The 17,614-nt window shown below is 43.5% G+C and overlaps 1 protein-coding gene across 3 annotated transcripts in view; it reads right to left on the reverse strand.

Moving 5' to 3' along the window:
• LOC121571883 (adenylate cyclase type 2) overlaps positions 1–13,744 on the reverse strand; it is a 74,603-nt gene extending 60,859 nt beyond the window's left edge. For 2 of the 3 annotated variants that reach the window (XM_041883663.2, XM_041883662.2), the window contains exon 1: positions 12,962–13,135. In XM_041883663.2, coding sequence (XP_041739597.2) covers positions 12,962–13,054 — 93 coding nt within the window. In that variant the 5' untranslated portion in view covers positions 13,055–13,135. Of the gene's footprint in view, positions 1–12,961 lie in introns of all 3 variants that reach the window. The other variant, XM_041883660.2, reaches the window with a different exon arrangement.
• Between the last annotated feature and the right edge of the window lie 3,870 nt (positions 13,745–17,614).

Genomic DNA, 17,614 nt, shown 5'->3' on the forward strand with positions numbered 1-17,614 from the left:
ATTGATATACACAGAGAATAGAGTCGGCCCAAGAATTGAACCCTGTGGCACCCCCATAGAGACTGCCAGAGGTCCAGACAACAGGCTCTCCGATTTGACACATTGAACTCTATCTGAAAAGTAGTTGGTGAACCAGGCGAGGCAGTCAGTTGAGAAACCAAGGCTATTTAGTCTGCAAATAAGAATGCGGTGATTGACACAGTCAAAAGCCTTGGCCAGGTCGATGAAGACGGCTGCACAATACTGTCTTTTATCAATCGCGGTTATTATATCGGTTAGGACCTTGAGCGTGGCTGAGGTGCATCCATGACCAGCTCGGAAACCAGATTGCATAGCGGAGAAGGTACGGTGGGATTCGAAGTGGTCGGTGATCTGTTTGTTAACTTGGCCTTCAAATACCTTCGAAAGGCAGGGTAGGATGGATATAGGTCTGTAACAGTTTGGATCTAGAGTGTCACCCCCTTTGAAGAGGGGGATGACCGCGGCAGCTTTCCAATCTCTGGGGATCTCAGACAATACGAAAGAGAGGTTGAACAGGCTAGTAATAGGGGTTGCGACTATTTCGGCGGCTAATTTTAGAAAGAAAGGGTCCAGATTGTCTAGCCCAGTTGATTTGTAGGGGTCCAGATTTTGCAGCTCTTTCAGGACATCAGCTATCTGAACTCTACGGACAATACCTTCGACCTCATGGCTTGGTTTTTGCTCTGACATGCACTGTCAACTGTGGGACCTTTTATAGACAGATGTGTGGCTATCCAAATCATGTCCAATCAATTTAATTTACCAAAGCTGGACTCCAATCAAGTTGTAGAAATCTCAAGGATGATCAATGGAAACAGGATGCACCTGAGCTCAATTTCGAGTGTCATAGCAAAGGGTCTGAATACTTATGTAAATAAGGTATTTCTGTTGTTAATTTTGTAAAACCTGTTTTCGCTTTGTCTTTATGGGGTATTGTGTGTAGATTGGTGAGTACATTTTTTTATATAATCCATTTTAGAATAAGGCTGTAATGTAACAAAATGTGGAAAAAGTCAAGGGGTCTGAATACTTTCCAAATGCACTGTATGCACTTTCCTAGTTTTCTGAAAGTCTTGAATATTTATCCAACACGGGATGTAGATTATTAGACATTTCTCGCCTCTCTCTCCCTGTCATGGTTAATGGACAGCCACCATTGTAGAGCCTCGAGCATTCTATTCTAGAAGTGTTACAACATGACAGTGTGAAGTGTGAAGGTGTCAGAGTGTTAAGTATCACAGTCTGTGTGTGTGTGTGTGTGTGTGTGTGTGTGTGTGTGTGTGTGTGTGTGTGTGTGTGTGTGTGTGTGTGTGTGTGTGTGTGTGTGTGTGTGTGTGTGTGTGTGTGTGTCAAGACAAGTGTGTGAAGACTATCACAGATCAATGTCTCCTCTACGGATCTCTTGAAATAGACAGAGGTTGCAACAACATCAACAACAACAACAACAATAACAACAACAGAATTGTCCAGACAAGGATTTCACCATTACAGTAGGCCACAGTTCAACATTAATAAGTAGTTCAACAGTCAAATCTGTTCCAATATAAAAGAAGGCATAGTTCAACAATCTTAACTATCTGTTCCAATAACTGGACATTTCACAAGCAAACAGAGATGAATGCCAGGATATTTAAATAGAGCCAAATGGACTAATTGGGGAAATAATAGATACCTACAGTGGGTGGCTGGTATTCTGTCACAATGCGTTACCCCCTGAACTGCATACTGGACACACACGGTCTGGTGATATATTTTGTCATATGATGTCATACACTACATGACCAAAAGTACGTGGACTCCTGCTCGTCGAACATCGCATTCCAAAATCATGGGCATTAATATGGAGTTGGTCCCCCCTTTAATGCTGTAACAGACTCCACTCTTCTGGGAAGGCTTTCCTCTAGATGTTGGAACATTGCTACAGGGACTTGCTTCCATTTAGCCACAAGAGCATTAGTGAGGTCGAGCACAGATGTTGGGCGATTAGGACTGGTTCGCGGTGGGCATTCCAATTCATCCCAAAGCTGTTTGATGGTATTGAGGTCAGGGCTTTGTGCAGGCCAGTCAAGTTCTTCCACACCAATCTCAACAAATCATTTCTGTATGGACCTCGCTTTGTGCACGGGGTCATTGTGATGCTGAAACAGGAAAGGGCCTTCCCCAAATTGTTGCCAAAAAGTTTGGAAGCACAGAATTGTCTAGAATGTCATTGTATGCTGTAGCGTTAAGATTTCCCTTCACTGGAACTAAGGGGCCTAGCCGAACCATGAAAAACAGCCTCCTCCACCAAACTTTACAGTTCGCACTATGCATTGGGACAGGTATCATTTTCCTGGCATCCGCCAAACCCAGATTCGTCCGTCGGACTGCCATATAGTGAAGCATGATTCATCACTCCAGAGAACGCGTTTCCACTGCTCCAGAGTCCAATGGCGGCAAGCTTTTCACCACTCCAGCCATCACTTGGCATTGCGCATGGTGATCTTAGACTTGTGTGCGGTGGCTTGGCATTTCATCGAGCTCCCAACGAACAGTTCTTGTGCTGATGTTGCTTCCAGAGGTAGTTTGGAACCGAGGACAGACGATTTTGTGAGCTTGTACGGCCTACCACTTTGCTGCTGAGCCGCTGTTGCTCCTATACGTTTCCTCTTCAAAATAACAGCACCTACAGTTGCCTGGGGCAGCTCTAACTGGTTGGAAAGATGGAATCCTATGACGGTGCCACTTTAAAAGTCACTGAGCTCTTCAGTAAGGCCAGCCTACTATCAATGTTTGTCTATGGAGATTGCATGGCTGTGTGCTCAATTTTAGGCACCTATCAGCAACGGGTGTGGCTGAAATAGCCGAATCCACTAATTTGAAGGGGTGTCCACATACCTTTGTTTATGGATGATCTTTTCCCAGATTCCCAATTTGTCATGTTATTAATTGTGATTTTATTTTATTGAGCTCAACTAGATTACTGTATGTTATCGCCTGGTTACACACACACACACACACATGCACACACCCGCACACGTTTTTAAATCAATGCAATCTCAGGACTACATGAAAGAACAATCCTCAGGGATATTTGCTCTGAAAACACAAGATAAGCTTCGGTAGGAAATGAGAGACTTCCTGAGATACAGCAGAGGCAGGGTTTCAGGGTAAAAACTTCACAACACACACACGCACGCACAAACGTACACACACACGTGTGAACATGTGAGCATGCAGACACACACACACTCACACACACACATACACAAGGAGGGAGGGAGGGAGGGTCTGGTTATAGAAAAATCCCAGATCAGTTGAATAAGATAAAAGAGCATGTTTTTGTGCCTGACATTTCAGCAGTATTAGTGGTGTTTTGGTCAGGCTTCTGTGGTTGTGCTGACAACACATACAACAACATCCTCTCCAATACACACAAACACACATACGCGCGCGCACTGTAAGAGCGCTTTAAACACGACTCTTACTGGAGTGCTCTCTCTCTATTGTTTGTGTGTTAGTATGTAGGCTATGTGACAGAGACAGAGAGGAAAATAGAGAGAGAGAGAGAGAGAGAGAGAGAGAGAGAGAGAGAGAGAGAGAGAGAGAGAGAGAGAGAGAGAGAGAGAGAGAGAAGAGAGAGAGAGAGAGAGAAGAAGAGAGATGCAGAGAGAGATTAAAAGAGAGGCGAGGGAGAGAGAGAGAGCAGAGAGAGAGACTCAGGGATGGTTCCAGCATAAGCAACATAAGCGGCCCCCCCAAAAAAGGACTCAGTCAGGGTCTCAACTTACTATATAGAGTAAGAATAGTAGAATACACCAGGTGCAATTTCGAAATTTGGTTGTGCATCAGCAGTTTTTCTCTCGTTATGTCAGTCACTGACAGTCACTCAATTCGCCATGTCAGCTAACAATTTTTTTATTGGTATTTAGTCTAGCCAACTATCTAAACTTGTAGTAATCACGGCCGAATACTGACTGGGCACACAGGGCATGTGCCCAGGGTCCCTCACCTCCAGGGAGCCCCCAGATATCATGTTAACATGGCATAAGTTATTACAAAATGTGTAGAATTGCAGGAAATTAGCTTTAAAATGGCAAAAATGTATCTCCACCCCATGGCAAAATGTGTAGAATGGCAGAAAACTTGCTTTAAAACTGTAAAATGTTCTCTATGCCTCATGGCAAAACGTGTAGAATTGCAGGAAATGAACTTTCAAACTTCAATTTTTCTCTCTACCGTCAAGAGAGGGGCCACTAAAATGTTTTGCCTCAAGGTGGGGCCCCCCCAAATCTCGCTCAGGGTCCCCAAAAGGCTAGGGCCGGCCCTGAAGAGACTGACCATATTTGATCTAAGATTCTTCTTAGCTGATGGGTGATGTGCCTAGAACATTCATACTAGAACGATACAGGAACCATATAAATATTCAATTTCTATGACAGGTACATTACACAGTAATGACAACAATACAAAGGTTGTTATCAATAAATGTCACAATAAGGTGCAGAATGTTTGATTTGCCTGCTGGGGGGAAGGTAGACCCCCATTTCCGCTAAAACTATTGACAACTGATTGCGGTTTTCAAGGGATTGCTTAAGAAATGCTACAATTATTTAGTTGTAATATGATCACCTCTTTAAAAGCACAGCCAGAACTACAAATTTCAGATTATTCCATGCAAAGCAATTGCGCACATTTAGCTACATAATCTGAGTTACAGCATGTAACTGTATGCTTTTCATGATCAGTATTCATGTAAAGGGATAAATATGCTAGCTTGCTTAGGTACGTTAGAGAAAAAAATACATAGCTAACTTACCACAATGTTTAGGCAACTTTACAAAGTTTCAAGCTAGCTTGCAAACAATTTTTCTAGCTAGCTACAATACATGGGCAAATGCACCCTTCTGCTGCTTGACAGGCAGAGCCCACAATGGATGAGACATTTATATAAACCACACATACTTTTCAGGTATAGCTAGTACACTTTTACTTTATATAAAATATTTTATATCTAATACAATGGTGGCTTATATTGAGAGATAGAGGTGTAGTCCAGTGGTGTTTTGCACTGTAATGCACTTTTGCCCCCCAGCTGAGAATGTAATGTTTGAATTGGAACGAAATATGACGTAATTGATAAGGTGACATCATAATCAATCATTCAGGATCTAGTCAAGAATATTATTCCAGGAATGTTTTTGATAAGGTGAAAGGAAAATCTTTGAAAAACAACCCACTGTGGTTCATACATTCTAAGAACAACCCACTTTGGTTCTGTCAATGTTGCTGGAGTGTTCCTGAAATGGATCAGAGAGAGAGAGAGAAGACAGGAGAAATGGCATAAAGATACACCTAGAAACTAGCAGCTAGCTTTGATGATATAATAGCATTCTGGCAGCCTGATAATATGAGCTTGGCTGGAGTTCTTCTTTTAGACAGTGTATAGCAGAGTTCAATTCAGTACAATATATTCTGTTCTGTGTTTCTCATTAAGTAAGTGCATGTCGCTAGCAATGCCAAGGTTTTGGGTTTCAGTTCCCACTGGAATCATACACAAAGACGTATGCATTCATTATACTGTAAGCCACTTTAGATAAAATCCTCTGCTAGGTTTATATGATTATTAGGCCTATATTACAACTTTATTTATAACTCGGTCTTGGACCCCTTGTCCCACCTAAAGTGAGACCGATTCAAGACTGTAGTAAATCGAGTCCAAGTCAAGACCAAGACCGGAGAGGGGACAAGGGGTCCAAGACCGAGTCAAGACCGAGACCAAAAAAACGCTAAATGCTGAGGGCAAATAGAGCCACTCTACAAATGACTACTAACCCAAACAGAGTGGGGAACAATGAGGGCCTTTAGAAAAGGGCTAAGGATTTATAAAATAATATGAATAATAATTCAAATTATATTATTATATTTAATAATATACTGATTTAATCTCATCAGTTTTTGTTGGAAAGGAAACGGTTAATACTGAAGAGCAAAAAATATTCAATCAGGATTTTTCTTTGGTCTTCTCTGGGGAGATAAATCTAGGCGCTGTAGCTAAGTCAACCATTGGCTAGGTCATCAGAAGCTAGATCAAAGGCATCTGCCATTCAACTGTATTAGGGCAAAACTTCTGCCTTCTCAAAGGCCAACAGGTCACTGCGCAATAGCGAGCAGTAGTTTTCCCACAGTCTAGCTAGCTATCTTTTGTTGTAGGCTAGTTTGCAGTGGCTGCACCAGGTGTTACCGAAGAGGATGTTGTTGCTAATTTGTTAGCTTCTCCCTTTTCAAGAATAACTTTCAACAACAAGTTAAAACCTTTTACTGCAGTGTGCTAAATCAGGGTCACACATAGTTATTCTTGGTAGTCTTAAACAAATCTACTTTGAAACAAAAGTATACACCTCACACACATGGTTATGGGCATACAAAAAGACACCTGTACGATGTCAGATATAGAGTTGAAATGTATTACATTTTTTTGTTTGCATCACAATATTACACTTTATATACACTACCAGTCAAAAGTTTGGACACACCTACTCATTCAAGGGTTTTTCTTTATTTTTACAGAAGATATCCCTATTTGGTAAAAGACCAAGTCCATTTTATGGCAAGAACAGCTCAAATAATCAAAGAGAAACGAAAGTCCATCATTACTTTAAAACATGAAGGTCAGTCAATCCGGAAAATTTCAAGAACTTGAAAGTTTCTTCAAGTACAGTCGCAAAAACAATCAAGCGCTATGATGAAACTGGCTCTCATGAGGACCGCCACAAGAATGGAAGACCCAGAGTTACCGCTGCTGCAGAGGATAAATTCATTAGAGTTACCAGCCTCAGAAATTGCAGCCCAAATAAATGCTTCACAGAGTTCAAGTAACAGACTCATTTCAACATCAACTGTTCAGAGGGGACTGTGTGAATCAGGCCTTCATGGTCGAATTGCTGCAAAGAAACCACTACTAAAGGACACCAGTAAGAAGTAGAGACCTGCTTGGGCCAAGAAACACGAGCAATGGACATTAGACCGGTGGAAATATGTATTTTGGTCTGGAGTCCAACTTTGAGATTTTTGGTTCAAACCGCCGTGTCTTTGTGAGACGCGGTGCGGGTGAACGGATAATCTCTGCATGTGTATTTCCCACCGTAAAGCATGGAGGAGGAGGTGTTATGGTGTAGGGGTGCTTTGCTGGTGACACTGTCTGTGATTTATTTAGAATTCAAGGCACACTTAACCAGCATGGCTACCACAGCATTCTGCAGCGATACGCCATCCCATCTGGTTTGGGCTTAGTGGGACTATCATTTGTTTTTCAACAGGACAATGACCCAACACACCTCCAGGCTGTACAATTTTACCAAGAAGTTGGAGTGCTGCATCAGATGACCTGGCCTCCACAATCCCCCGACCTCAACCCAATTGAGATGGTTTGGGATGAGTCGGACCGCAGAGTGAAGGAAAAGCAGTCAACAAGTGCTCAGCATATGTGGGAACTCCTTCAAGACTATTGGAAAAGCATTCCAGGTGAAGCTGGTTGAGAAAATGCCAAGAGACAAAGGCAAAGGGTGGGTATTTGAAGAATCTCAAATCTCAAATAGATTTTGATTAATGTAACACTTTTTGGTTACTACATATGTGTTATTTCATAGTTTTGATGTCTTCACTATTATTCTACAATGTAGAAAATAGTAAAAAATAAAGAAAAACCCTTGAATGAGTAGGTGTGTCCAAACTTTTGACTGGAACTGTACATCACAGAAGACTGAAATATAACAAAACTGTTTGACATAGAAACACCGGATTTTTAAAAATAATCATTATTAATTATGAAATTATGAAAAATATCAATAACATTCCACCCATGAGGCCAAAGAGGATGCTTTTGTTCAATGACTGCAGGAAAGGGTTGTTTCAAATTATTATCATCTGGTGAGTGGAACTGTGTTTTTTGTAATAATAATGTATTATTATTTTGTTTTTGCCCAATCTGATTTGGTGGGCCTGGCATGGTCTCACTCCCTAGCGGGTCGGCCTGTGTCCACCCAGGCCCACTCATGCCTACGCCCCTGATGCAAACAGCACATGATGACTGAATTGCAGATCACAAATATAGACTACTAACAAAGATTTCGGGCCAAGCTTTTTCAATACAAGGTTTGCATGTCTTTCCTACCTACCAGCTACAGATGACATTATTTTGTAAGCTGCGTGCTCTCGCTACCTACAGATGATATTCGGTTTAAACTAGGATGTGTGCGCGGAGCACATGTCAATATTTTTCACGTGCTTTGCGATTGTGTAGGCTACTTTGTGCATGATTTCACTATTGTACTACATAAGTCATATACCTCCACTACACTGCTTTGATACGCATAAGTGGGGATTAAGAAGTGAGTATATGTAATGCCCACTGAAAACAAAGTGGGTATACGGAATATACCTGCATATACCCTCCACTACACCACTGGCCCTTTGTGTTTTACAAAAAGTGCACTCTCCTACATGAGTGCGCTGGTATTACGGTTGCTGTCCTTTCAGCATCACGAACCTGTCACACACTCAAATCAAATCAAATCAAATTTTATTGGTCACATGCGCCGAATACAACAAGTGCAGACATTACAGTGAAATGCTTACTTACAGCCCTTAACCAACAGTGCGTTTATTTTAAACAAAAAAAGTAAGAATAAAACAACAACAAAAAAAAAAAAGTGTTGAGAAAAACAAAGAGCAGAAGTAAAATAAAGTGACAGTAGGGAGGCTATATATACAGGGGGGTAACGGTGCAGAGTCAATGTGCGGGGGCACCGGCTAGTTGAGGTAGTTGAGGTAATATGTACATGTGGGTAGAGTTAAAGTGACTATGCATAAATACTTAACAGAGTAGCAGCAGCGTAAAAAGGATGGGGTGGGGGGGGCAGTGCAAATAGTCCGGGTAGCCATGATTAGCTGTTCAGGAGTCTTATGGCTTGTGGGTAGAAGCTGTTGAGAAGTCTTTTGGACCTAGACTTGGCACTCCGGTACCGCTTGCCGTGCGGTAGCAGAGAGAGAACAGTCTATGACTAGGGTGGCTGGAGTCTTTGACAATTTTGAGGGCCTTCCTCTGACACCGCCTGGTATAGAGGTCTTGGATGGCAGGGAGCTTTGCCCCAGTGATGTACTGGGCCGTACGCACTACCCTCTGTAGTGCCTTGCGGTCAGAGGCCAAGCAGTTGCCATACCAGGCGGTGATGCAACCAGTCAGGATGCTCTCGATGGTGCAGCTGTAGAATTTTTGAGGATCTGAGGACCCATGCCAAATCTTTTTAGTCTCCTGAGGGGGAATAGGCTTTGTCGTGCCCTCTTCACGACTGTCTTGGTGTGCTTGGACCATGATAGTTCGTTGGTGATGTGGACACCAAGGAACTTGAAGCTCTCAACCTGTTCCACTACAGCCCGTCGATGAGAATGGGGGCGTGCTCAGTCCTCTTTTTTTTTCCTGTAGTCCACAATCATCTCCTTTGTCTTGGTCACGTTGAGGGAGAGGTTGTTGTCCTGGCACCACACGGCCAGATCTCTGACCTCCTCCCTATAGGCTGTCTCATCGTTGTCGGTGATCAGGCCTACCACTGTTGTGTCGTCGGCAAACTTAATGATGGTGTTGGAGTCGTGCCTGGCCATGCAGTCATGGGTGAACAGAGAGTACAGGAGGGGACTGAGCACGCACCCCTGAGGGGCCCCCGTGTTGAGGATCAGTGTGGCAGATGTGTTGTTACCTACCCTTACCACCTGGGGGCGGCCCGTCAGGAAGTCCAGGATCCAGTTGCAGAGGGAGGTGTTTAGTCCCAGGATCCTTAGCTTAGTGATGAGCTTAGAGGGCACTATGGTGTTGAATGCTGAGCTGTAGTCAATGAATAGCATTCTCACGTAGGTGTTCCTCTTGTCCAGGTGGGAAAGGGCAGTGTGGAGTGCGATAGAGATTGCATCATCTGTGGATCTGTTGGGGCGGTATGCAAATTGGAGTGGGTCTAGGGTTTCTGGGATTATGCTGTTGATGTGAGCCATGACCAGTCTTTCAAAGCACTTCATGGCTACAGACGTCAGTGCCACGGGTCGGTAGTCATTTAGGCAGGTTATCTTAGAGTTCTTGGGCACGGGGACTATGGTGGTCTGCTTGAAACATGTTGGTATTACAGACTCGGTCAGGGACATGTTGAAAATGTCAGTGAAGACACTTGCCAGTTGGTCAGCACATGCTCGGAGTACACGCCCTGGTAATCCGTCTGGCCCAGCGGCCTTGTGAATGTTGACTTGCTTAAAAGTCTTACTCACATCGGCTACGGAGAGCGTGATCACATAGTCGTCCGGAACAGCTGGTGCTCTCATGCATGCTTCAGTGTTGCTTGCCTCGAGCGAGCATAGAAGTGGTTTAGCTCGTCTGGTAGGCTTGTGTCACTGGGCAGCTCGCGGCTGTGCTTCCCTTTGTAGTCTGTAATAGTTTTCAAGCCCTGCCACATCCGACGAGCGTCAGAGCCAGTGTAGTATGATTCAATCTTAGACCTGTATTGACTCTTTGCCTGTTTGATGGTTCGTCGGAGGTCATAGCGGGATTTCTTATAAGCTTCCGGGTTAGAGTCCCGTTCCTTGAAAGCGGCAGCTCTACCCTTTAGCTCAGTGCGGATGTTGCCTGTAATCCATGGCTTCTGGTTGGGGGGTATGTACGTACGGTCACTGTGGGGGACGACATCATCGATGCACTTATTGATGAAGCCAGTGACTGATGTGGTGTACTCCTCAATGCTGTCTGAAGAATCCCGGAACATGTTCCAGTCTGTGCTAGCAAAACAGTCCTGTAGCTTGGCATCTGCGTCATCTGACCACTTTTTTATTAACCGAATCACTGGTGCTTCCTGCTTCAGTTTTTGCTTATAAGCAGGAATCAGGAGGATAGAGTTATGGTCAGATTTGCCAAATGGAGGGCGAGGGGAGAGCTTTGTATGCGTCTCTGTGTGTGGAGTAAAGGTGGTCTAGAGTTTTTTTCCCTCTGGTTGCACATTTGACATGCTGGTAGAAATTAGGTAGAACGGATTTAAGTTTCCCTGCATTAAAGTCCCCGGCCACTAGGAGCGCTGCATCTGGGTGAGCGTTTTCCTGTTGATTAATGGCCTTGTACAACTCATTCAGTGCAATCTTAATGCCAGCATTGGTTTGTGGTGGTAAATAGACAGCTATGAAAAATATAGCTGAAAACTCTCTTGGTAAATAGTGTGGTCTACAGCTTATCATAAGATACTCTACCTCAGGCGAGCAAAACCTCGAGACTTCCTTAGTATTTGATTTTGTACACCAGCTGTTGTTTACAAATATACAGAGACCGCCACCCTTTGTCTTACCGGAGCCAGCCGTTCTGTCCTGCCGATGTAGCGTGTAGCCTGCTAGCTGAATGGTATCATTGTTGTCGTTCAGCCACGACTCCGTGAAACATAAGATATTACAGTTTTTAATGTCCCGTTGGTAGGATAACCGTAATCTTAAATCGTCAATTTTATTCTCAAAAGATTGAACGTTGGCTAATAGTATTGATGGGAGAGGCAGTTTACTCGGCTCGCCGTCGGATCTTACAAGGCACCCCGACCTACGTCCCACGATATCTCCGTCTCTTCCTCAGGCGAATGACGGGGATCTGGGCCTTGCCGGGTGTCTGTAGAATATCCTTCGCGTCCGACTCGTTGAAGAAAAAGTCTTCGTCCAATGCGAGGTGAGTAATCGCTGTCCTGATATCCAGAAGCTCTTTTTGGTTATAAGAGACGATGGCATAAACATTATGTACAAAATAAATTACAAATAACGCGGAAAAACACACATAATAGTACAATTGGTTAGAGGGCTGTAAAACGGCAGCCATCTTCTCCGGCGCTGTTTAATCACAAAAAACAAAGGCCTAGGTCCAATAGGTTCGTCACTGCGCAAACATGTTTATAATATATATCATGACTGTTCAGGTATTAATGTTTCAAGAAATGTGTGTCAATATTTGGCCTGCGGAAGCAGTTTTATGCGCTTATTGAATGGAAGCTGATAATTAGGAGTTTTTTTTACTCCGCTGGTCTCGGGAAGAAATTACTTGTCCTTAATGTCCGAGACCGAGTCAAGACCGAGTACAAATGTATCCGACACCGAGACAAGACCGAGACAATCAAAATGTGGTCTCTAGATTGGACTCGAGACTACTACAACACTGCTTATTCCCCTCAGGGGAAGTAAAGAAGGAATTGTTGGAGGACAGAACATACATGCTCCACGTTGACCTACTATACATGCTATATATTGTAACGGTCCTTGATAAATCTCCCATGGGAGTCAACCCTGTTGACTAGTCATCCCTCTAGTACCGTAGAGTTCTAGGGTTGAATCCCGCATTGAATCCCACTATATGTTATTGCTCACATCCATCCAGGAATATCATGAGTTATGAATTACACTGAAAACAGCTTTGGGCTGGTTGGGCTCGGTTGCTGATTCTGCAATACTGTAACTTTTCTGCTGCTGCTGCGAGGTGTGTGTGTGTTTACACTGTGGGAGGTGAGAGGTGTTATAATATTCAGCCAAGGAAAAACACATAAATGGACTGAACGAAAATCACACAGTCTGACCAGGTTTCTATATCTCTTTCTCTCTTTCTCTCTCTTTTCATCACTCTCTTTCTTTCTTTCTCTCTCTATTTCTACCCTCGCTCTCCCTTTTCATCTCTCTCTGTCACATACATGCTGAGACACAAACAATAGTGAAAAAACACTTCAGTTATAGGCAGCGCTCTTGAAGTGTGTGTGTGTCATCAAATCACCACTCACACAGCAGAAACAGCACTTGAAAGAAGCCCTGTTGTCAAATTCTGCACCACTCCAATCAGTCAATAGAGCTCTGTATTGTATAACACCAGACACACACACACACACACTGCCCTCCACACACACATACTCACCAGTCCGGAGGCAAAGAACACGGCCAGTAGAGCGAGGCATGCTCCCATCACTATGAGCAGTAGGAACACGATGAGAGGGTGTTGTTGGCTCATACGGTAGTAGGACTCATACAGCCAGTCCTGGGTCTTCTGTCCCCCCACACACACCTGTCCCTGTGTCGGGGTCTCCCCAAAACCTACAAACACATCCCCCAGGGCGTCTCCCCCGTCTCCCCCCTCTCCCCCACGTTCCAGAAGGTAGCGCCCCCGTGTCCGTAAGGCCTCCTGCCACATGGTAGCAACTTCGGGGGGTGTGCCAAGTCCCGGTCCAAACCCACTACCCCAGTTGTCCCAAATGGACGTCGAACAGTAGCCTATAGGTCCTCCGAGGAGGCTCTCTCCTCTTCTTCCTCTTTGGGGAGTTTTGTCAGATAAACAAACGAATCCTGGCTCTTCTCCTCCTGCTCTTCCTCCTCCTCTTCTTCCTCTCGCTAGTCCACCTCTGTGAGTTTGGACAGACTCACAGTCACAATCAAATCCTGAATCCCTCTGCGTGCTGATCCTTTTCCTATCTTTCTTCTCCTCCTCCTCTTCCTCAATGAGTCTGGTCAGACACAGAAAAAAGAGACAGGTCCGAAACGGATTGCCAACCCTTCTTTCTTCCTCCTGTCCCTGGTTTACTACAGTCAGACACAGAGAGAGGAGGCTGTCTCCACGTGTAGCACACTGCTCCTGCTGCTCCTAGGCAACATGTTCCCTCGTCAGAAAGGAGAGAGAGACTGAGAGCGAATGGGTGTTAGTGTGAGGCAGAAAAACTGTGTGTGTGTCTATCTGTGTGTGAGAGAGAGAGAGAGAGAGAGAGAGAGAGAGAGAGTGTGTGTGTGTGTGAGAGAGAGAGAGCGTGCGTTTGTGTGTGCCTGTGTGTGACGGTGGAAGAGTGTACTGGAGAGGAAGAGAGGGAAGGAAAGTGTCAGTGGCTCAAGGCGAGAGAGAGAGAGAGAGAGAGAGAGAGGGAGCGAATGGAGAGAGAGGGAGAGTCAGAAAAAAAAGGGAGGCAAGAGAGAACAAGGGTGTGAAAGAGACTGAGAGTGAGACTGAGACTGAGAGGGAGAACGTAGCACCAGAGAGTCAAACATGGAGGCAGAGGGAGAGAGAAAGATATAGGGGAGGTATAGAGAGGGGGAGACAAAAGAATGAGAGAGGGGAAGGGAGGGGTTTAACAGCTGCGCTAATGTGAGAGGAGTGAGGGAGCGAGGGAGTGAGGGAGACTTGGAAAAGGAAGACTGAACAGAGAGGGTGAGATGCTATATAACAGCTGGAGAATGGATTGAAGAGAGAGAGAGACAGAGAGAGAGGTAGAGGAAGGAAAAGGAGGAGAAGGGGAGAGGTGCGGGATCAGGGAGGGAAAGCCTTGAGAGAGAGGGAGAGAGGATTAGGGATGAGAAAAAAAAGAGAGATTGAAGTATAAGAACATGTAAAGTGATAAAGAGAGAGAGTAAAGAAGAAGAGAATGAATGTAGAATGAAAGAGAGAGGAATCCCCAGGATGTCGTGACTCATCCGACACAATGTCCTGTGCCACACTCTCTCTCTGTCTGCATTTCTCTCCCTCTTTCTCCCTCCCTCCCTCTCTTACCCTCTCTCTTTCCCAGACTGCATCTTTCTCTCCCACATCTTTCATTGCAATGGCCTCTCCATCAATTAAATACCATTAGTTATTATGGTCCCACTTTATATCAAAGCCACACTGCAACGTGCATATTACCACCAACAAAATGTGAACTAACTGAATTATGCATTTCATGACATTTTCACAGATACACTTGATTTCTACAATGTTGTGCAATGTGCTCAATGAATATCATTCCATTTGAGTAACATTCCTTTCTTAAACATGATTTGAAGCTAGATTTAATAAGTACAATTCTTCTAAATCAGTGGCTATATCTCATGAGTTGAGTTTACTGGGAATATTACAGACTGTGGCTCTAAGTGTGTTTGAAATGTATTCTAAGAACTAAAGTCATTCCAATACACTGTCGTACACATTGTGACTGGGACCTAAAATGAAGGTGGTTTTGGTGAAACTGGCAATGATCTAAAGCAGTGACCCTGGTAAATGTGTGAAAGTTATTTTTCTGTCTAAGACACTTCTGTTCTCTCCTGTTGACTCATACAGTTCTGTACTGTTTCTTCAATGTGTTCACTGTCTGATAGGTACTGTGTGTGTGTGTGTGTGTGTGTGTGTGTGTGTGTGTGTGTGTGTGTGTGTGTGTGTGTGTGTGTGTGTGTGTGTGTGTGTGTGTGTGTGTGTGTGTGTGTGTGTGTGTGTGTGTGTGTGTGTGTGTGTGAGAGAAAGTGTGTCTAATTGGCAACACATCTCTTTATTTGTCAGCTCAGGAATATAGAAAACTGCTGTAACTGTAGGCTATGTGTGTTGCATCCATGACATTTAATTGATGTAAATCCATTGGTTTGAGCCATAATCCTTTACATTATATGAGAAGTTCCACCTGTAAGCATATCCATTGATTTGAGCTGGAGTCAATTTGTAACAGACATGCTTGTAGGGAACAGAGTACCATTTGGGACACAGACTAGATCTTAGAGACTGTATTACATGATACACTAAGGAATAATATATTCCTCTATATAGTCATCATCATATAATGTAGTATCTAACCCAGGCTGCATGTATCCCCATCAGTTATACATATTATATATCATGGTGTGAAGAGTGAGACTATCAGTTATAAATATTATAAATTATATCATGGTGTGAAGAGCAGTGGTGGAAAAAGTACCCAATTGTCATACTTGAGTAAAAGTAAAGATGCCTTAATAGAAAATGACTCAAGTAAAAGTGAAAGTCATCCAATAAAATACTACTTGAGTAAAAGTATTTGGTTTTAAATCTACTTAAGTAACAAAAGTAAATGTAATCGCTAAAATATACTTAAGTATCAAAAGTAGCAGTAAAAGTATAAATCATTTCAAATTCCTTATATTAATCAAACCACACGGCACCATTTTCTTGTTTTTTAAATTTACGGATAGCCAGGGGCACGCTCCAACACTCAGATATCATTTACAAATGAAGGAAGTGTTTAGTGAGTCTGCCAGATCAGAGGCAGTAGGGATGACCAGGGATGTTCTCTTGATAAGTGTGTGAATTAGACCATTTTCATGTCCTGCTAATCATTCAAAATGTAACGAGTACTTTTGGTTGTCAGGGAAAATTTATGGAATAAAATGTACATTATTTTCCTGAGGAATGTAGTGGAGTAAAAGTCAAAGTTGACCAAAATATAAATCGTAAAAAGTACAGATACCCAAAAAAACTACTTAAGTAGTACTTTCAAGTATTTTTACTTAAGTACTTTACACCACTGGTGAAAAGTGAGACTATCAGTTATAATAATAATAATCCATTTTATTTTAAGTGTGTTTCATGAAATCCAAAGTCACTTTACATACACAAGAAAATCAGCAGGATAAAAACTAATAAAATCACATATTAAAATAAATAAGTATATAAAAGTACACTAAACATAAGGACAGACTAACCCGTACACTAAACATAAGGACAGACTAACCCGTACACTAAACATAAGGACAGACTAACCCGTACACTAAATATAAGGACAGACTAACCATGGAGAACACTAAGCATGATGACAGACTAACCAAGGAAGTGAACTAGACAGAGGATAAAAGTTAAAACAACAGAGAATCCGGGTAAGCCTGTGTGATGAGGTGTGTCTTTAGTGTGGATTTGAATATGTGAATGGATTGTGAGGTTCTGACATGAAGCGAGAGGGAGTTCCAGAGTTGGGAGCTGCACTGCTAAAAGACAGTCTCCCATGGGAGTGGAGCCTGGTGTGAGGGATGTTGAGGAGGCCAGTGTCAGAGGAGTGCAGTGAACAGGTGGGAGTTTAGGGGTGCAGGCAGTCAGTAAGGTATGTGGGTGCCAGTCCATTGAGTGCTTTGTAAGTGAGCATGAGCAATTCGAAGATGATCCTGTATTGATGTTGGAGAAATAGGCAGATTTGGTTGTGGTAAGAGAATCCTTGTAGTTGTGAATGTGGTCTTTGTAGGCCTCCTTATGGATAATGAGCCCTGTCCGTTTGTAGAGCCGTTCTAGTTGTCATCCTGTGGCTTTTATGGCACCGAGCTCAGGAGTGTATTGTGGCACTGGAATGTTGAAGAAGACCATCCTTGTTTTAAGGTGGGCCAGAACATCCAGGTGGGAGGAGAGCTGTTGTAATGATCAACCAGATCAGTCACTGAGGATATATGAGGGTCAGGGGTGTCATGTGATAGTAGAATATCCATTAAGTCAGCAGGGTTATTCCTTTTTATATTTCTGTAGGTTACTGTGCGCTTGTTGGTGGACTTGGACATGCGGGCGGGCCCACTGAACAGTATGGCCTTGTGGTCAGAGATGGGAATGTCCAGACCTGAGAGGTTGTAGGGAGCTGTGCCAGTTGTGCACATGGCCTCTGTCATGGATGGGGACGTTGCCATGCTGTGTGCAGTTGAAGCAATCCGACAGAGCCATAAAGTCTCTGGCATAGGCACATCCATCAGAGTCCACATGAATGTTAAGTCCCCTAGCAATAGTGTGGCAGGACACAAGGAGCAGACAGATGTTAGGAGCTCAGCTAACTCAGAG

Source organism: Coregonus clupeaformis, chromosome 8 (assembly GCF_020615455.1).
Source record: "Coregonus clupeaformis isolate EN_2021a chromosome 8, ASM2061545v1, whole genome shotgun sequence".
NCBI lineage: Eukaryota > Metazoa > Chordata > Actinopteri > Salmoniformes > Salmonidae > Coregonus > Coregonus clupeaformis.